At 40.1% G+C, this 21,623-nt stretch overlaps 1 protein-coding gene across 5 annotated transcripts; it reads left to right on the top strand.

Moving 5' to 3' along the window:
- The first annotated feature begins 325 nt into the window (after positions 1-325).
- Positions 326-17,941, top strand: epn1a (epsin 1a). 5 transcript variants are annotated; one of them, XM_085423175.1, is made up of 15 exons: positions 351-396; positions 1,137-1,186; positions 1,344-1,389; positions 4,789-4,949; positions 5,228-5,329; positions 5,708-5,866; positions 7,181-7,309; positions 7,640-7,760; positions 7,865-8,022; positions 8,189-8,260; positions 9,453-9,536; positions 10,765-11,044; positions 11,683-11,847; positions 12,083-12,325; positions 15,867-17,941. In XM_085423175.1, the coding sequence occupies exons 5-15, from the start codon at positions 5,261-5,263 to the stop codon at positions 16,331-16,333; spliced, it is 1,947 nt and encodes a 648-aa protein (XP_085279301.1). In that variant the 5' UTR covers positions 351-396; positions 1,137-1,186; positions 1,344-1,389; positions 4,789-4,949; positions 5,228-5,260; the 3' UTR covers positions 16,334-17,941. The 5 variants fall into 5 exon arrangements, with proteins under 5 accessions (XP_085279299.1, XP_085279303.1, XP_085279301.1 ...); XM_085423176.1 differs by lacking the exon at positions 351-396 and adding an exon at positions 403-624; XM_085423173.1 differs by lacking the exon at positions 1,137-1,186 and having other exon boundaries at positions 326-396.
- The last annotated feature ends 3,682 nt before the right edge of the window (positions 17,942-21,623 follow it).

Below are 21,623 nucleotides of genomic sequence, written 5' to 3'. Positions count from 1 at the left end.
CACCTTGTATAGTATCAAACAGTTTTCTTTTCTATTAGCCACACAAAATCTTTTTTTTTAATCTCTGAGAAGTCTGGAAAACGTGGAACAAACGTCTCCCAAATCAAAAATAATGACAAAAAAGAGGATGTGAGTTCTTCCCTTTGACACAAAATGAATATTAAAGAGGAAATTTATCTCAGATGTAAAAACGTACCCCGTATTACGTATTAAACGGTAATAAACAATCATTTCGATGTCTCTTTATTTGAGACTTTCATTTCATCTCAATTAATAATTCATGAGTCTCCTACTACCATCACAGGAAAACAAAGCTACAGGGGGTGCGGTCTTTCCTGTAGGCGAGAACGGAAGCGGAAATTCGGCCATCTCCTCGTACATTCAAGCTACAGCAGGGTCAGTAGACATTTATTTTAGATATTTATTGTGCCGGGTTGTCAGCCTTTTTCGACTCTTGAATGCGTGTATTCAGTAGTGTCCCAAAGCAGGACGTGAAGCTGGAGCTCATACGGTCTGTCAGTCATGTAGCGAACTAGCAACAGCTAACTGCTACCAGGCTAGCTGGCTAATGTGTCCGAACAGCAACAGCAGCAAAGTGATTTCTTTTATCAGTCAAAGTGGCAGGTAACCTTCACCTTTTTATCGATTTTGGGGTAATTCAGCGCTGGGACAGGAGCGACTCGTTCTGTTTAGTTACCCCGCTTTTTTGTGCCTAACTAAACCCCTCCGTGCACCTGTTAGTACTACACCCAGACTTTTTGATAGCAAAGTGATCGCAAACAGTTTCGATTAGCTTAGCTGGGAATAAGAGAGTTTGGTGCTCAGCTTTAGTCGATAAATTAAGCCTCTGCGACATAAAAATGTTCGCTTAATACCCGTATGTGCCATTTTACAGCGGGCATTATCGTTTGCTTGCAGCTAGAAAAACGTTAGATGACAGTTTGGTTGCTAACATGTCATTTAGTTAGCCTGCTATCTTAATAGGTGTGACAGGGAGCTCAGCATCTGCCTGGCAGGGTCGTTAACGTTATCTGGGTGGGGGTCACGTCTTCGGGAGGCTGTGCAGTGTTAGCTGGATATGAGTGATAGGAGGAATAAATCAGTTAACACTTATGCCTGCTTTTCGCCTTTTTTAGTTGGCTTCAACCATACAATCCATCCTTCATATAGAGCAGCTTCCTGTGACGTGAGTTATGAGTAAATAAACGCTACAGCAGATCGTTTATCGCTTGTTCTGTATGTGATATAAGTGAGAGATCTGTGTATTTTTGGCGCTTGAGGCTGATAAAGTGTGTACTGTAGTGCTTCTGATGAAACTTTGTGGGGGATCTTTTTCCCTTCAGTGTGGCTTCAGACTGACGATATCCGAGAAGAGGAGCTATATAAAAGGTATGTTATGTCACTTATCATGGTTATCACGGATTAGCTGGCGTGTCTGAACTTTGGCACTGGGCTTCAGGAGTCTCTGAACTGACTTTTGCAATGGTTGCTTTCTGTTCAGTTATGCAACATGCTCTCATGTTTATCTGACCTACAAATCTGAACCCCTTATAGCTGTCAGGCTCATGTAAAACACTTAATGATCTTTGGAACGGTTATGTTTTTCATATAGTATCCAAACTAAAGGCTTTAAGTTTGTGCCATTTAAAATCCATTTAAAATGTGTAATCGAATGGTTTTCACACAGCTGAAATGGTGTGAATGACAGTTTTAGCTGTGTGGTCAGATGAAGGCATTTTTGAACGTGACACTGGGGCCAAACCATCCTAAATCATCCAATTGTTAAGAACATTTTCTGCTCAACCTTGTCCGATGTGCCTGTCTTTTTTTGTACATTTTCACTGCATTTTTAATATTCTTTGTATATTTTAAACCTAACCTGAGTCATACAGGGCAGTAGGTCTTGAAAATTAAGAACGTGCATGTATTTAACAAAATTTTCTCAGTTGAAACTCTGGAAACTATAAATTTACTATATTTGGATTATGAATTAACTAACAATTTCATGTCAAAACAATATTCTACACATTTCATTTTGTGTAATTGTGAAATAAAATTATATATCACTCAGAAATTATTAATAGTTGGCTTTTGCAATGTGATTTTTTTTTTAATTTTTTTTTTTATCAGTATGTGAATAAACATGGGAATTTACAAGATGGCTTTCATTTTCCCCCTCCATATTTTAGTTAGAAAATACTCTGTATTTGTCTGAAATTACAGATCCCGATTCATCATTTGATATAGTAAATTTCAGGTATTTATCTTTAATATTTGCTGAGGTATGCTCATTCAAACATGGTCCCAAATTTCAAAGTGTAAGCTAGAGAAGTATTTCATATATTAATATAAATCCAAACTTTGGACCATCTCATTTTTAGGGATATCTGCGATGTTCGAGCAGAAGGCCCACTTTGTTTTGTGATGGAATGACCCAGCAGTTTTCAAACTTTAAACCAGTGTTTATATCTGCAGAAACTAGCCTTTATGTCAGCTAAAATGGTGTGAATGACTGTTTTAGCTGTTGTGTCAGATGAAAGCACTTTTAAGTGTGACACCTACAATTTTTTTTTATTTTATTTTTTTGGTCTCCAGTAAGCTCCACAAACATGCAACTTAGTAGTCGGAGTTTCTCTCAAGATCTGGTTTTCAGGTGTGTCTTGCTTGTGTGGCACAGCGTTCACATTTGTTAATACCTTACAGAAAATAAAGGCCTATTAACATCCCAGTCCAGCTGAAGCTATAAAAAAGTATATTTTTTTGTATTTTTTTTTTTCCTCCTAACAGTTCTTGATCTTGAAGTGGTTGTATGTGTTTTTCTCTATACAAAAAAGTGATCAGTTTTACCACTGTGCAAATTTGATCCTCCTCACTCTCAATCAGGTCATTTCATGTCAACTAATGTAGTACATTTGAATTTCATTGGTTACTTCTTGTGCAGTTACAGTAATCATTTTTTTTATCCAGCCACACTATTTGGGAACCACTGGTTTAAACATTGTCAGCAGGTTGATTTATTACTGCAAGTTACAACTTATTTTAATAAGTAACAAGTAGTCAGAGCTAAAATCTTATTTTTCTTTCGTTCTTTAACTAATCTCAAGTTTGTAACCAGCATGCTGTTTGTAGAAGTCAGTTTCTTTACTTTATTGGTTCAGTATGAAGAAGGATCTGCTTGAATCTGGAGAAACGGAAAGAGCGGCAATGTTTCTTGCCAGTGCTGGTTTGCCACCTGGGGGAAGGTCCTCATACAGTGGGTGGGGAAAATTTGATATTTATTATATTATAAAGGAAAGACAATGTGCTTCCTTTATTTTGATCTGTTTTATTGCCTTTATTCAGTTAGATCCATAAGTGTTTTGAGAGTGATAGTTTTTGTAATTTTGCCTCTGTTCACATCAGAAAAGTGTAGCTAGCCCCTTCAGTGCTTCTGTCGGTGTCCAAATACTTATGGACCTGACTGTATTTTTGTGGCACAAGCTGAGGTAGCATCTGTTACGCAAGGAAAATGCAGATTGTGGCAGTGAGAGCTTGCATCTGGTCAGCAACAGTGTTTCAACCTGATGCGTGAGCAATCGGATACTAAAAAAAGCTCAGCAGGTAGTGAGGGATGTGCTGTTGATCCACAAAAATCATTCTGCGTGCCTTTTTTTCTTTCTCCATCAGCAAACAGAATAAGTCCATGGTTTTTTGTTTTTTTTTTCTTAGACCAAATTCAGGAACTGTCAGTGGTGTTGCAAAACAGAAACTATACGTTATTGCACCATAAGGTTTCCCACACTTGTGGGTATCAATCTCTTCGAATTAAAATACTCATTTAAAATCCGTCTCAAGTTTATAGTTTGTTTTAACCATGCGTGTCATTTTCTTGACATCCATACGTGACTCTGTCTCTGATTAGTGTCAGCACTGGTTGATGATATGTTGTTTTTAATAATCCGTGGTTCTGCTCTTGAGGCCTGCAAATATGGGTTCAAGATTAAAGTTTGTGGCAGTGTAATGATTAGAGTACCTGAAGTTAAGTAAACGGATCCCTTCTAAAATATTTATCTTAGTGCAACTCTTGTATAAATTTAGTCTGGTGTGAAGCTGGAAGTTGCCTAGATGTTTAGATGTGAAAACTAAATTATTGACTTTGTTAAGGAATCAAGGTTGAGGAGCCAAAATGGTTTGCCTGAAAGTGTGAACGCCATCTTTTTCTGTAAAATCGCATCCAGTTAAATTCACTGCTACATTTCTGTCATAAATTTACTTTGTTTTCATTCACGCTTTCTTGCTCTTTTTACTGATTACTTTTATTTTTTGCTTCTAAAGATGGAATTTAACATTGTCAGTAAACATTATTTATCAGTTTGGCCTGGGGTAAATCTTCAAAGAAGATGTAAAGAAGAGAAAACAGACTTTAAAACTCACTGAATAATTATTTATAGTTAGATTGTAATGTTTCTCTTCACTTGACAAGTAAATAAAAAGACAACCTGTATTAGCTTTCAGTCAGATGGTCATATTTAAAATGACTGCATTCCTATTTTTAAGCTGTTTGCTCTAATAAGAGAAAAAGCTTGTAACTGATAAGTTGTGTCTCTGTGAAGCATGTGTGGATCAGCAACAGATCATGTGATATTTGTTGCTGAATATCTCCTTTGTCCTTTTGTTTTTTAAAATTTTTATAAATGGTTACTTTAGATTTAGTGACAGATTAAGTTTAAGGCTGCTTGCTGTGCTGTAGCAGAAGTATCCAAGTCACAATGCATTTACACTTACATTAATCTCAATCCTGCTCCCTAGTTTTCATCCCCCTTAGTCTGTGGTTTTGGGACCCAATGTTGCCACGGGAAGAAACAGACAAACCGAGACAAAGCACTCCATGAATGAGTGGCAGCCAAGATAGAGGAACGGCAATATACCAAGAGGAGAGACCCTTTTCCTGCATCAGTCTTGTGTAACAGGTGTGCATGATATTGTCTTTATTCCTCGTTTGATGCTGATTTGGGTTACCAATGCCATCTTCCACTCACTGATTGTTCTTCTTAAAGTCTGCTGCTCTTTCTTTCAGACTCTTGTATACGCACACTTCCTTACGAGTATTTCAAGTCTTCATCGTCTTTCTTGCTGGTTGTTTTATTGGTTGTAAGTCTTGTTGATTTGTGTGCGCTGGAAATAAACTTGTATTATTTGTATTGTACTAACTATACTTTACATTTCGTCTTGCCCATCTGCTGTTCAGATTTCAACAGAGCTCAGTGGCCAGACCGTTGCCATGTCGACCTCATCGCTACGGCGACAAGTAAAGAACATCGTCCACAACTATTCAGAGGCTGAAATCAAGGTTGTCTCTTGGCTTCTTAGCTGGCTTTTCTTCTTCTTCTGTTTCATTTTCTGCACACATTCCCATTTTGTATCTAGGACTTAAGTGTAGCAAATGCATCTCTGCCACACAGATGATGAGATTATGCGGATTCCGATAATCTAATATTTCTTTGGAGAACCTCCTCACTCTTCCCCTTGTTATGTAGAGAATGAGCTAATCTAATCATATCGTACCCATTCATTATTCTCTGCAGCTTGTGATCTGATTGAATTTATTTTGTTACTCAGAACACTGTGCACCAACATGTCACAAAGTAATGTCTGAAATAATTCCCATCTCAGTCGGTTTGAGTGGAATAATTAATGGTTTATCCCTTTTGTGTGTTCTTGTGTCCAGGTTAGGGAGGCAACGTCGAATGACCCATGGGGCCCCAGCAGCTCCCTTATGTCAGAGATCGCTGATCTTACCTACAATGTCGTGGCCTTCTCGGAAATCATGAGCATGGTGTGGAAGCGCCTCAATGACCACGGCAAGAATTGGAGACATGTGTACAAGGTTTGTGAGTCCAGAAGTGAAGTTGGGGAATAACAATACAGATTAAACACAAGACCGTAAACACAATGGGAAAACTCCAAAATATAGCATATCATTATCTCATTATTTCATCCAAAGGAAATAAAGCATGCTACTTAAATTGTGAATATTTAAAAGTAAGTTGTTTGGAACAGTTCATCAGATATCTGGTTTAATAAAAAGGGCGAATCTGGGACTTTGCAGTGTGCAACCTTTTTTTTTTCTGCATATTTCTGTCTTTTTGCTTAACCGAGAGACCCAAAATGTTCCTGCAAGTATTATTTTCATACTAATCTCGTGGTATTTACACACACAGAGCACCACTGTGACTATTGGTTGACATAGTATTTATGCCACCCCTCCTTCATTAGGTGCCTTGGTAAAAGCTGACAGTGGCGAACGCAGCCTTTTTGAAATGTGTAAAAATATGGCACAATTCTTACAGACCTTTGGAAGGAAAGTGCCTCAATTATAGGAGAATTCATAGTCACAATTATTGTATTAAATAGTAAGATTACAATTAATTTTTGGTTTTGCAAAAATCGACTGACTAAACGTAAAAGAAGAATGTCTTTTATACAAGTGTATTTCCATTAACTTTAATTCAACTGAAAAACTAAATAAAGAAATAAATGTGAACCAAACTAAATCTGCTGCCTGGCTGGAAGTAAATGTGGACTTTTATATAGAGGTTACAGTAAAGGAAAGGAATGTCCAAAACAGAGTGCAGCATAATAATCTTTCTATCAGAATCAGCTTGTGTTAATAAGTCGTGGAAACCGAAATTAAGGTTCACCTAATTGCACAGCCATAGTCTTTAAAAAACTGCTTGGTAGACACATCACCCTTAGATGTTTTGTAGTTTCAGTGTCTGCAAGTGCGCTGCTTGGGTCCAAGCAACAAAAAGTCTCCCATCAGACATTTTGCTTGAAGCTGTGTGCAGTTCTGTTTTCTTTTCTTTTTTCTTTTTTTATGACTGCGCAGGTTTGTTTACAGGACATTACCAAAGAGTGCACTACCTATGTGCCCTTTAAAAAAAGTTTTCCAGGAATAACTACTTATCCGCAATGTCTGAGTGTCTGCAGCAGGGAATAATTGCCACCTAAAAAGGTTTGGGGCTTTGGATGGGAATCCATGGCGTAGTTATGTCTGTAGTACAGAGATGGTCAGTAATTATGTGCGGGATTTAAAAACCGAAAGCTCAAATATTTGTTTTTATTTTTGTGTGTAAGATGTTTATTTTCTTTTTGGGAATTTTTGTATTTGAAAATTTACAGTTCTCTCCATTTTCTCTAGGCTATGACTCTTATGGAGTACCTGATCAAAACTGGTTCAGAACGTGTTGCCCAGCAGTGCCGAGAGAACATTTACGCAGTCCAGACCCTCAAGGATTTCCAGTACATAGACCGAGATGGCAAAGACCAGGTACACAGACACACCCATGCATTCAAAGCTGAATGGAAAGGAGAAGTCAGTGGTGATTAAAGTCCACGTTTGTGGAATGCAGGCGCACTCTGTAAAACGTCCTTGACTAAACTACAAGCAGCATGTTTGACTAGGTGTCTCTGACCTGTTGTGCAACTACACAAAGCCAGCCATAAAAGTTTTATTGGTTGTTGATAAATGAGCTTTGCTTGAGTTAAAACATTTTTTAAATCAATACAGTATGCTGTGTAAGTAACTGCTTTTATACTTGATTTTGTATCTGTTTTATGTTATGTATTAAATTAACAGTGGTTCGCTTTGTTTTTCCAGGGTGTGAATGTTCGAGAGAAAGCCAAACAGTTGGTGACGCTGTTAAAAGATGAAGAGAGACTAAGAGAGGAGAGGATCCACGCCCTGAAAACCAAAGAGAAGATGGCACAGACCTCCAGTGGTGAGACACCTACTCTAAGTAGTTAACAGACTGATCCAGTGGTCACAGTTGCAGTATTTATAAGAGGGTTTGGTCCCTTCTGTGCATATTTATCTCCACTTTAGCCTCCTCAGCCCCCTCAGCACCCAGCCTGGGGGGCAGCCTGTCGCTGGGCTCACACTCTGGGGGTGCTGATAGTGAGCAGGCTTGGCCACAGAGCTCTGGAGAAGAAGATCTGCAGCTCCAGCTGGCTTTGGCTATGAGTAAAGAAGAGGCAGAGCAGGTAACACCAAGTAGACCTGTTGAGCTAAGCTTACTGGTCCTTTACTTCAGATAAGTTTGCAGTCAGTCTAATGTACACGTCACTTATGTACACAAAGGCTTTACAAATATTGTACATGCAGCACACCTAGCTTTGCTCTCACCATTTAACCCCTGAACTCCCCCAGAATAGCACGGACCCTCTGGAGGATGCAGAGCTCCGCTATGCACTCACACTCAGCAAAGAGATTCACCAACAGGTCAGGGGCAGAGAGTGTGTCCAGCTGGCTGGAGAGCCAGTCATCAACTATCTGTCTTTCTGTCAAATGGAATTTCTCAAGCAAATGTCAAGTATTGATCGATCAAGAAAAAATGAATTAATGCTCGTATTTGCAGTAATCCTGTTGCAGTAATTCAGTTTAAAAAGTCGCATCCTAAGAGGCGCTTTTCAGAACCTCATCAAGATGTGTTAAAACTGCAAGAAAAACGTGCACCTAACAAATTAATCATCTGCCATCTAGAATTTGCATGTCACTTGCAAATATTTGCCATAATTTATTAACAATGAGTGGCTTGCAAGTATTGATTATTCTTTCTTTCTCATTGCCGTCTCTGATAGCATGCACTTAACCCTAGTCTTGATTTGAAACATTTCTTTCCTAACCTCTAACACCCTCCTGCTGTTGTAACTTCCTGTTTCTGTGTTTACTGAGTGCTAACCTTGTTTGTCTGCATCAAGTGTTTGCAGTCCTGCACTTACTGTAAAACTAGACTAGTTTAGCCTTTCAGATTTAATGTTAATGTTGCTTACTGGCATTAAAGACGATCTGTTGTCTTGCAGATAAGTCTGTGTTATGCTGTCAGTCCTCAGTGAAATGTGTTAGAATAAAGGTGGCAATAGGCAGGATCTTAAGTTGATGTTCAAGATCTCCATCTGAGCTGAAATTAATTGTTATTGATTTCATATAAAAGGCTTTCTATTTCTACTATAAAAGTTTTGTCCTTCAGGTGATAAAGAAGCTCTGCTGTGCGCAGCTACCGAACTGATACCATTGTTGGTGCAGGCAGTTAAAACCCACACAGCAGTTGGAGTATTCACCATGGCAGCATTTGATAGCAAACAAACGAACCACAGCTGCTTTTGCACCTGTATCCTCCCTCTCAGGAGCCGTTTTGCCTACCCATGTCTAAGACATCTTCCTGCCACCGTCTTCAGTTTTAGGATGCCGCGTGACAGCGCTTGTAATCTAAATTGTGTTAAGCTGTGTAAAAATTACAAGCTCTTCACACACATTGTGTGAACAGCCTTATCTTTTGCCTTTGAATCATGATTAAAGGTTAGGGTTTCCTCTTTCGCTCATACTGACCTTCAGTGTGGATTTAATGAATCTGTGCCTGTGGTGCGTTTTTGGAGTTTGCTGATGGATATAATTGTGTGTTTGTGATTGGCAGGAGGAGCGGCTGCGCAGAGGTGATGACCTGAGACTGCAGATGGCTATTGAGGAGAGCAAGAGGGAGAAACCAAAACCAGAAGAGGTGGGTGTTTTTGTTTTGTTTTAATGAATATAGATAAGCTGCATTGGATCATCTGCTTTACTTGGGTCTGTGTGTGTCTCCATGAGTAAATTCAGCTTTGTTAGCTGTGTGTCTGATTAACAAAGTGTGACTTGACTTGAAGTGAAAACTTTCAGATACTAAAGGTGTTGGTAAAATACAGATGGACTGTTCAGCAAAAAGAAAAAAGCAGATGGTACGTGAAAGCATTATCAGGTGTCTTATTTGACTTCATGTGTAAGCAGTGTTGCTAAGGATTCAAATTTGCATGAAGCTTGGAAACACAATGTTTTCATTGTACTGGGGAGACACATTGTGCTCCATAAAACGCACAGTGCGTAGATTTTATCATGACTGATGCAATAATCCGCTCGTTCGTAAGAAAGCTTTGGGTCCAAAGCTACTCCTCAGTGTTACACAACCCTTCAGGTCTTTCAAGTTTCAGAGCTTAAGACACATTAATCATTCTCTGAAATGTGAGATACCTTTGTGCTTTCATTCAGTTTTTTTCTCCTCTACAGTAATAAAAATCAGTTCAGCCGTTGCCAGAATTTTCCACCAAAAAGGCATCTTTGTTGAGACTGCAGATGGTCTTCAAAGCATAACTAACAGCTATTATTATTTTTAATAATAAATTAATTAATATTTCTAATTTTCAATTTTCTCCTTTATCAGAACACTATTATCTAACCTCAGAATGTCACCTGAGGTTCTACTCCCCTGATCCTTGGTTCATACAAGCCAACATTTGAGATTATCCCAATTTTATTCATGTAAAATAGTTGCTTAAAAAGACCAAACACGCATAAGAAAAATGGAAGCCTCTGCAAAAACAATGGAGAGGAAGAAGGCCTTTAACCGCCCACACAGTGAGCAGTTTGGTTAAGGCTTACTTCCCTAAACTATTTGGAAAACTAAACTTTTGAAACAAAGATTGAAATCACTTTCATTTAAGTCCCAACTCAAGTAATAAATAATTTTAAAAATGTGCAAAAAACAGCGAAAGAAAAGTTGGTGCTGACAGAGGAGAGATGCCAACAATTCTCCTTCTGTGGTTTTACATCTCATCAGCACTATTGATGAATGCCCGAGAGAGAGAACAGGCTAATAAGACTGATAGAAAATGATAAATGTGCTGGCATAGTGAACCGTGTGTAATGATGTCCATCAGCTGTGCAAGCATTAATTCATTAAATGTTCTCTTGTACAGAGCGCTCTGATGGAGCTGAGTGCTGTGGACCCCTGGGGGACCCCTGCTGCTCCTGTCGTGAGCTCCGCCGGGCCCTCACCTCTACCCACAGTTTCTGCCTCTGCCGCCTCGGGCCCGTGGGGCACAGCCACCACAGATCCATGGGGGGTAGCATCACCCACATCCCCTACAAGCTCTGATCCTTGGGGTGGGGGAGCTCCGCCTGTTATAGCTCCTCCTCCAGATCCATGGGGTGAATCGTCCAACAAAGTAAACAACGTCGACCCCTGGGGAAGCTCAGGTAAGGATCTTCGACCCGTGGTCATGTTTGACCTCTGTCGGCAGTCAGGTGGGTGGGACTGTACTTGTTGCTGGTGATTAAAACAGAACCTTGTCTCTGTGGGTGAAAGAGGATGTGGAGACTTTTTCTCCCCTTCACTCCACGGTTGCATTTCCCCTCATACATGTCACCATGCTGTCATAGCTGATCTTTTCATCCGTCTATACATGCTTTCTCTTTGTAGTGATGAAAGCAAGCATGCCATTCCCCCTCTGTGTCTAAACCAGGGATTTTTATCCTCTTGTTTTTACTCAGGACTGACTGTGGCTGTCTCAACCAGAGCTTTCTCTTCTCTTGCCCTCTGTATGCCTTTTTCAGTTATTTATCTATTTTTTTATTTTATTTTTTTTTTTAAATGTATAAGGTTGCTTCTTATCTCTCCTTTACCTCCGATAAGTTTCAGATTATCTTTAGGAGTAAGTAATGTGGCTGTCAGTTGCATCAGTCCTCCTGGAAAGTTAACAATGGAGAGGTTGAGGAGAGAGAAACACCTCTGTTGTTGCCCAGCCCAGCTTCCTGTCCCCGCCTTATTGTGAGTTGTACCTGTAAGGTGTTGTGTTAACCCTCCCCTCCCTTGCGTGTCCTTCCCTCCCCTGTAGCTGTGACCCCCCCCAGTGCTGACCCCTGGGGTCCTCCATTGCCTCCCAGCACTTCCTCCTCCGGGGGGCCAGTAGACCCCTGGGCAAAGGACGGGCCTGTCCCTGCCTCTGACCCCATCACCTCTGACATCTGGAGTGGCTCCGCCAAACACACTAACGGCACAGGTACATTGACACTTAAAACTACGTGAACTCTCACATGCTCGGGTTCTGGCGCAAAATTGTAAACAGAATTGACATATTTTGCACACAAATTTCCAAATGCATGCACTCAGCAGCTGTCCTGTCTAACATTTCATCCTCCTTTGTGTGAGTATGTACTCGGATATTGTTTTTTGCTGTTATGAGTGCGTTTTTAAGAGTCTGATTTACTCTTTCTGCTCCTCATTACCTCGCTTAGGAGATCCAGAGCAACTAGGATCTTCAGGAGCAGGCGCTGACAGCACAGGCTCACCGGTACCCTTTGACCTGTCCTCTCTTGGTTCTTCACTTCCTGTTCGGAAGACTCCCGAGTCCTTCCTGGGCCCCAACGCAGCACTGGTGGATCTCGATTCTCTGGTGCCGTCTAAACCCAAACCCAAACAGCCACCGCCTCCCTCTATCTCGTCCTCATCAGCACACAACCCCTTCCTTCAGAACACAGGTTAGTTACAGCTGAACTTCATGAGCTCGACGTTTTGTGTCCAGAAAGACAAATTCAGTCTCGCTGAATTCCTGTGACTCGTATTTAGGGAGAGCCTGGAATATTCATGAATTTCTGTAAGCATTTATATGAAAATGACTGACATTAACATGAAACTGCTGTGTAATGGGGCTTTGCAAACTTTAGGGGCGTACCTTTTATCAGCCTATGGAAGCATTTACAGAAATTGAAAAAGGAAAGAAAATCATTGAGTTAATAAATCAGTAGAAAATATATAACTTATTTGTTTAAATGTAAAATTAAAATTTGAGTAACTGTAAAAGTAAAATGTAAGAGCAAATGTTTGCGTTTCCACCTTTATTTTGTGGGACTGAAACAAAATATGAGTATTTTATTTGAAAGATGAAAAATGAATTTAAAACATGCTTGTCAGGGAAATAAAAACAAAATGAAGATGTAAAATGATTATCACAGTGGTTTCTGATTAATTTGGTCGATCAGTTTACTAATTCAGCTCCCGTCTCTTCATTTTTATTTATTTATTTTTTTTGCATTTGCCTCACTTTCATGCACATGTCACAATATCATAATATCTGATCAACATGCAGAAACCAGGCTGAAGTCCAAAATATTGTTTTGCTTTTTTGTTTGCTAAAATTTTAAAACTTCTAGGTTAACATGGCGAAAATTGATTTAATCTTCTCTGCGAGATTTTAACTCGGAGATGTCAAACTGTCTCCATTCTTTTATTCATTATTGTGGTTTACAAATAACGTTTGTGGCATTTTCTGATTCGATAACGAGAAACTTCTTCTTAATCACAATCCACACATCGTTACCGACCAAACACAGACAATAATGGCAAAAAACACAGAAGTTTCAGAATGAACTGCTCTTTTAGAAAGTGCAATGTATTAAAAATTAATTCCATAAAACGTCTGTTAGCAAAGCAAAGACAAAACGCAACCCTTTTAATTGTATGTGCGTGCCATATTCACATTTAGTTTGTTTGTTTTTTTTTAAAGAAAACATTTTCTTAATTGCAAAAAATATATAATAATCTCAAATACTGTGAAAGATCATTGCATATATATCTTAATATATCTGGCTATGTGAACTAAGCCAGTAAAAATGTATCTTTACTATGTCTTAAAGGCTTTCTGATGTTAATAAGGATGATGTTATGATATAGACCAGGGGTAGGCAACCTTTCTGATGATGTGTGCCGTCTAAACTTTCCTCAGAAGTCAATGTGCCATATGATTGCATTAGCAATAAATTTAATAACGCTCTATATTAACAGTTTCACACTATATAGAACCACTTTGTAAAATTATATTTGTTTGTAGATGTTGGCAGCTATCAGCGAATAGTTATCAGCTATTTTGAAACAAAAAACAGACACTTTTTATCCATAACAAGAACTTCATAACAGCAAATGAACTGTACAACAGAAATGCAAATGCTATTTATGGTCTCCTCACAACAATGATAAGAAAAATTAACTGGGCCAATATGGCATGTTTGTTAATGCAGAGACACACATGTTAATGTGATTTCTGGTCTCCCACTCAGAGACACAGGTCTCTGAGTGTCCAGCATTCAGACGGCTACCTGAGGACACTATTCGTGTGAGAGAAAATCTGCTCACACAGATACAGTATGTAGAGCCAAAATCTGTCAATAAGACCTCTGCAATGTTCTGAAGACAGTTAAACCTGTCAGGTAGTGATGTCCAGCAGGTGAAAATGCAAGTTCCATGAACACGCACAGCTGTGGATTCCAGCTGCGTTCGTAGTTCTGCAAACTTTGACCCCCACAGAGTCAAGCTTTCCAGTTCAATCAGCTGCATTTCAATGTTGCATTAACTGGCATTAACTCAGCCAGTTAATGCGAGACAAATCCAGCTGCTCATTAAAGCTTTCTGGTTTGATCAGAAAAGAAAACATTGGTCCATACACCTGAAAGTCCAGAAAACCTATTGTGAATTCTGTCTCAAGTCTACGGAGGTAGCCATGTATTTCCATGGTGCTGATGCTGCGCTGAGCAGACAGCTCCTGAAGCTTTTGAAGTGTCAGAATGTGGAAAGCTAGCAACGTCCCTCTCACCGGTAGGCTATGTTATTTTTAGCCAATTACAAGTTGAATCTGGTAGTTGGGGTTGTTAGCTAAGATACCATCAATAAGAAGCGGCACAACTACTGTGTCTATGTGAGCTAATTTGCGATGTGCACCGCTGGTCCGGCCATTTATTTGAATGCACCTTCTCAGATTAATTCACTGCATGTCGTGCCCAGGGCTGGACTGGGACAAAAAACAAACGAGAGAAAAGCTGATCACTGATCAGTTTCATGATTGGAGTAGCAACAGGAGAGGGAGGGGGAGAGAATGAGAGAAGAGGCAGCTGTGCAGCGTATAGACCCAGAATAACTCCAGCTTTGTGTCTTTACGGGACAAACTTTGTTTCTTTTCAGCTCCATATGAAACGTGTAATATTTTCTCTGAATACGAGACGATTCTGTTTTTCTCTACTAACTAACCTTATGAATAAAATAAAGTTCACTATCAGTAACATCATAGCACCCACCCAGCTGTATAGAAACTCAGTCATGCTAGCTAGTACGCAGTATGAGTTATTGTAACTGACGGTAAAAAGTAAGCCCAACGAAAATAAACTACACCTAAACTTGGTTTATATCTGACCCAGATAGACTGCAGGTCATAACTTCTTATCGGAAGTTCAGTTCACCTGACACTCGGACCGGCGGCCGCCTCGGGTCTCTCCTCCTCCTGCTTCCCCTTTCGCTCATCCACCTGCTGGCCTCTGTGGATCCTCTGCCACAGCAACCACCAAACAACTGAGTTATTTTTACACATCGGCCAGCATCTGGCCAATCCACCACCATTCATTGTTTATGCTGTTACAAAAAAATAATAATAATCGGCCCATAAAAATGAAAAATCACCATTGACCCATCAAGCAAATGTCCGGTATCCCGATGGCCAGTCCACTTATGGCCATGCCATCAGTTAACCCAGCTGGCAAGCGTGCCCAGGGTTGCCGACCCCTGGTATAGACGTTAATTAATATTAACAATAATTCACTGACCAACCTAACAACCCTCGGGTCAGTTTAATGGCTCATGAAAAAAACTTTTATTTTTTATTTTTTTTAAATATTAATGCAATCTAAATAATATTTTTTTTTATATCATTTCACTTTCAATCTGAAAAATGTTATGAAAGCCTTGTAATGAATATGGTCTAGTACACCCCTGCCCCCCTTTAGACTCACTCTGTCTGCTGCAAGTTGTTCCTTCCATGTAAAATATGACAGCTGCCGTCAGCCTTTAGAAAGCTGTATTTGTAATTTAACCATTCTGATATCAGACTACGTTAACAGATCGTCTGCATGTTTAATACAACTCCACAGCCTCCAGCTCCACATTAAACTGTGCCAATGTTAATAATAACATTAAATTAAAAATGTGTTAGACGAGTGAACTTTGATTTATCCCGTGTACGTGTTTCTTCTGTCCCAGGTTCATCTCCTGCTACTGGCATGGCAGTGACTCCGGGCAGTACCATTTCCAGTAGGGGGGTTTCTCCAACACCTGCATCATCCAACCCTTTTGGGGTGGCTCCTCCTATGACCTCCATCTCACCTCAGCCCTCCTCACTCGGCCTTAGCGGCCTCCGCACCAGTCCTGTGCCTCCCAATCCCATGCTGGGCATGGTGCAACCAGGAATGGGCATGGTGCCAATGAGTATGGGAATGGGGGCTCCGGGAATGGGCCTGGGCATGATGCAGCCCAGCCCCATGAGCATGCCGTACAGCGGGCTCTCCCCAATGGCACCCCCAGGCTCAGGTCTGATGGGACCCGGAGTCGCACCACCTCCTCAGCTGATTTTGGGTGGGCCCACAGGACCAGGAGGGGTGATGGGTGCTGGAGGATCAGTGGGAGGTGGAGGAACGACGGGCACAAGCACCAACCCATTTCTTCTTTGAGGAAGTGTCACCACTACTTGGCTCACCTTTCAGCCTCCTCTGTCATACCTGCTGCCCCCTTCAGTCACCCCCCCCCCCCCCCCCCCCACCACCAATGCAATTTGTGTCCAAAAAGAAAAATGTCTACATCTCTATATTTAAAGAAAACAAACAAACAAAAAAAAAACGAAATCAAAAAAATGTTTCATCTTTTCCTTTTTTGAAAGCATTATTTCATTTCAGAATAATTATTTCGTTTATTTAGTCCTTTCATTTCACGGGTTATTTTACGGGTGGGAAATAGAGATCTATTTATTTTGTTTTAATTCTGTTCTGTATCGTACTTCATGTATTTGTTTTTGTTTTTCATTTTTGGTCCTTTCAGTCCTGTCTTGAAATGAAGGTAAGTCTGTGATACCTCGAGGCTTTTTCAGTAGTGTCTCTATTCTAACATTACTGCACTGGGAGAGAGGGAGGATGAGGAGACAGCCACTAACAAACTGGACAAAGAAACTGTTGTACCTGCCTCTTCCTCTTCTCTCCCTCTAGGATGAAGACAAACACTGAATCACTGAAATGAAACGAGTGCATGAAGAGCTATTTTTAATGAACTGTAGACTGAGATACGGGCTGAACAACCTGCATTAACATTTCAGGCACAATGTGGTCAAATTGTTTCACTTTTAATTTAATGGTAAATGTAATTTATTTTTTCCAACTTTTTGGGAACAAATAAACAAGGAGGATTGTGTGATGATGCCATCTAGATCAAATGCCTTCCCCCCCCCCCTTTTTTCCCTATTCTGCTTCTTCCTGGTTACTGTAGAAAACCTAAAGAGCTCTGACATCTGTGATCCAATGGGGGGAGGGAGGGAGTGATGTTCGTTGAAAGTGTGTGTGTGTGTGTGTGTGTGTGTGTGTGTGTGTGTGTGTGGGTGGGGGGGGGGGCAAAGTGCGAATGAGAACACAAATGCTCATTTTTGAGTGTGCAAGTACGCAATTGTTCAAATGTTCATGTCTTTGTATGTGTCTGTCTCCATTTTTCCCCCCCCCCCCCCTGTCCAATCTCATTTCAGTGACTCAGAAAGGAAGAATCCACATTGATTATTTTTGCTTTTGGAAGTTGTAATAATAAGATGTAATGTGGGGATTTCAAATGAGGTGTTGTAAGGGTCACCTTTGTTTTTTTTGTTTTGTTTTTTCCCTGCCAATCATATTTCACACTCTTCTTTTCAGTAATTAAAAGCAGTTTTTCTTAATCACACATTTCATATGGGATTCCTGGCATGCAGGTGTCCTAGAGCAGCACTGTCCTTGTGTTTCATCCCCCTTTCCTTTGGAGAGGGACGGCAACTGATGCTTCTTTAAAAATAAGAAATAAACAAAAAAAGACAATTATTTCAGCAAATGGAAGGAGATAAAACTGGGACTCGACAATATGCTTTTCATGCTGTTCTTTTAATTTAGTTTGATGAATTTATTGTTATTTTATATCAACAAGAAGAATATCTCTTTTATCGGGTAAGGTGGAATTTTGTGTGGTGTTGACTGTGAACATTCACATTTGAAAAGTAAAATGGAAAAAAAATCAGAAGAAATTTATGAAATAAAACAAAAACACGAAATGTCTTTTGCTTTTTCGTTCTTCCAATGTGACTAAAATCTTGTTTCATTATTTGAGTAGGAAGATGGGAAATGAGTGCATTAATGCATGTAAGGTGAACTAGCAAACACCGTCGTAGTTACATGCGGCTGTCTTCTTGTTTGATGGCAGATACTCCCTTCACCCTGGCCAAAAAGGCTAAAATGACCAAAGAAAAAGTGGAAAACAGTTAAACATGAGAGGTTTTTGGACAAAGTTTGTTTTTTCCATTGTTTAAGCACTGCTTCCAGCCAAGAGTGATGCCATAAATCCCCTATAGCTGCAGAAAAGGCTAACATTGTTATCTTTTTACAAAAAAACAGCTGAACATGAGAGGTTTTTGGACAAAGTGTGTGTTCTCCATTCTTTAAGCACTGGTTTAAGCACCGGCGTTTCAAAAGTACCGGTTTGGTACTGGTATCGGATAAAACCTAAACCATACCCATCCCTATTCTTGGATGGATCAGCTGAAGTCATGTATCTCTGTGTCAGGTCTTTGCTGGATTTTCGCCTGTTTTTTAAGGATATGACTTTTCAGATACCATCCATCATCCACCATTTTTTAGGCTTGCTACTTCTTTCTTTTGTCCAGTTTCCTCAGATTTCTTTAAGAACACACCATGCCAAGTAGTAAAATAGCTCTGTGACTAGGGATGGGTACCGGTATTCGGTGCCATGATGGCACCAGTTCTGACATAAACGGTACTAGTAGTAACCAGACCGAAAAGCAGCGCACATTTCGGTGCTTTTTTCCCCCCTGAGATGTCAAGGATAGTAGGCGGGCCCAGGTACGTACGTTATTTTAGAGCAGAGCTACAGATTAAAAATGCCCAAGGCGAAGCGGTCAAAAGTCTGGCTGTACTTCACAGCAAAAGATGCAAACTCAGCAGCCTGCAACAAGTGCTTTAAGCTGATACTGTGATACTGTGCAAAGGAGGTAACACCTCAAATCTGATGAGACACCTGGCGACGCATAGCGTTTTTTTTAAAAGCCGAGAAATGTGCCGTATTTGATAGCTTGCTGCCAGACCTCACACCGAGCACATCTACTGCGGGTGTGGTGCCTGTTATCGGACCCGGAGTTAGCAACATCCCCCAAAAACCTGAAGAGGAGAGTCCTGGCCCCTAGCCCTGCCAGTGTAGCAGAAATGATGACGGATGATGATGGCAGCAGCAGCCGTTCTTCTCTGCGTGAGTAGCTTAATGTTGTTCGTGTGTAATTTACGCTGAGTAGGTTAACCACGTTATTACATTAATGCATGTAAGGTGAACTAGCAAACATCATCATAGCTACATGCGGCTGTCCTCTTTTTTGATGGCAGATACCAGAGGTAGGACCAAGTCATTGTTTTGCAAGTCTCAAGTAAGTCTCAAGTCTTTATCCTCAAGTCTCAAGTCAAGTCTCAAGTAATGTCAGGCAAGTCAGAGTCGAGTCTCAAGTCACTGGTGTAAAAGTCCAAGTAAAGTCACAAGTCTGAAATTTTGAATTTCAAGTCATTTCGAGTCTTTTAAAAAAAACGAAAAAAAGCATGTTGCAGTTTTATGCTAAGTGTAAATATTAGACCATGTAATTTTTAAATCTGTGTTTTTCTCAACACATGACAAAATAGTGAACTTAGAAAATATACACAAATTGTGAAATTGCACCTCTTTAAAATGCAGCTCAATTAAACCTAGCTCCAAGAATAATTTTCACCGACAGTTCTGAGATAAGCTGCATGTTATTCTTGGATGCGGTTGTAGGACTGGCTTTAAAATCACATGACAAAAATATCATACACATTAAAAAAAACTGCATCACCAACGTAGCCTGGACAACATTTGCAAGTTAGATGAAGTCAGCTATCTCATCTTAGCATATTTATATGCATATTTATAATCATACGGTTCTTGGAGTGAGTGCATACACTCATGAAGTTTAGTAACTTCCGGTCACTGCAACAAGCCCAGGTACAGTTTACCGACGGATGGGTACAGGACCTTGAAATGCACCGTGTAGAAAGTAAAGACCATCGTACGTATCATAAGTTTACCAGTCTCACAAATCGTCGTCATAAATACACATTCGTTAACCGTTTATTAATAGGACCTTTGAGCTAAATGGTAATTAATTAGCAGTGGAAATAATTTTTGGTAGCATCACAGAAATGTAGCAGTGACAATAATATTGTATGCTGTAATCCTACTGTGCAATTAGTGATACAAAACAACTGTTTTATCCTGTGAATAAAAGTATATGTTTTTGTCAATGTACCATAATAACAGAAGCGAAACGCAATATTGTGTCAGGACAATTCACTATTTATGCACAATAAACAAAGGAGCATAGCGCGACCATTTCTGTTCAGCGCCAGACTTGCTTGTATATCACCAATTATGTTAAAAAAATGACGTATTAACTACAACAGCAGACTGACCTTTGTGTAAATGCTTGGAGCAGACTAACATGTGAGCTGGAGTGTTCTGGGACGTTATATTTTGTCTTTGAATGGCTGCAATCCAGTCGCCTCTTTGTTACTTCGGAAACATGGCTCGAACAATTTCTCTTCAACGACATAATCCGATAACAACCGATCTCTTTACCCGTCGGCTTCCCGTGGCTGTCATGCGACCGGCTATTGCAGTTAATAATACAACAGCTTCTTGACATTTTTGTGTTTCTTTTTATCGCTGTGTGACTGATTTTAATTGAAAGCCTGCGTGCGCTAGTACCGCTTGCCACGAGTTCCCAGAATCCTTTGCGGTTCTATCCGTGAATGACGTCACATTTTCAATCTCTATATAATATGCATGTTAAATTTTATATTTGGGGTAAAATATCAAGTCTTTTCAAGTAAACCGGTTCAAGTCCAATTCAAGTCCCAGGTCATTGGTGTAAAAGTCCAAGTCAAGTCACAAGTCTTAGAACATTTTTTCAAGTCAAGTCTAAAGTCATAAAATTAATGACTCGAGTCTGACTCGAGTCCAAGTCATGTGACTCGAGTCCACACCTCTGGCAGATACTCCCTTCACCCTGGCCAAAAAGGCTAAAATAACCAAAGAAAAAGTGGAAAACAGCTAAACATGAGAGGTTTTGGACAAAGTTTGTGTTTTTTCCATTGTTTAAGCACTGCTTCCAACCAAGAGTGATAGCATATAGGCCCCATAGCTGCAGAAAAGGCTAACATTGATATCTTTTTACAAAAAAACAGCTGAACATGAGAGGTTTTCGGACGATCTGATTTCCTCGTGTCAGCATTGTTCCCACATCATCATAATTAATGTTGTTCCAGGTTCAACATTGCAAGTGACCAATCACCTTCTTGTGACGTCATTCCTTTGCGACTTCGAAATACCCGCCTTCGATTATTTCGAAATACAAGTGAAGAAGCGAAAAACCGCCGCCTGTCCGCCGAATTTGAAGTCAATTTAGGATACTTTCCTTTAATAAACGGTAAGCATTATACATATGTTCCTCACTTGGCTTGCTGTTTGTTTGCTAGCGATAGGCTACTTGACGACAGCATTAGCTAACCAGTGTTCTCTAGACCAGCGTTCCCCAACTTTTTGGGTGTTTCGTGGCCCGGGGGTTGGGTCAGGCAAAATTGCAGTAGCTTCCCTGATCATTTTACAAACATAAATGAAGAGAATCTGGACTAAAAGGCCTAGACTTATGGTTGTGTGCTGAAT

Source organism: Rhamphochromis longiceps, linkage group LG11 (assembly GCF_057381845.1).
Source record: "Rhamphochromis longiceps isolate RC_006_pf linkage group LG11, R_longiceps_female_GT1.1, whole genome shotgun sequence".
Classification (NCBI taxonomy): Eukaryota; Metazoa; Chordata; class Actinopteri; order Cichliformes; family Cichlidae; genus Rhamphochromis; species Rhamphochromis longiceps.
Note: the sequence above shows the minus strand (reverse complement) of the source record. Positions and strands in the feature narration are given on the sequence as shown.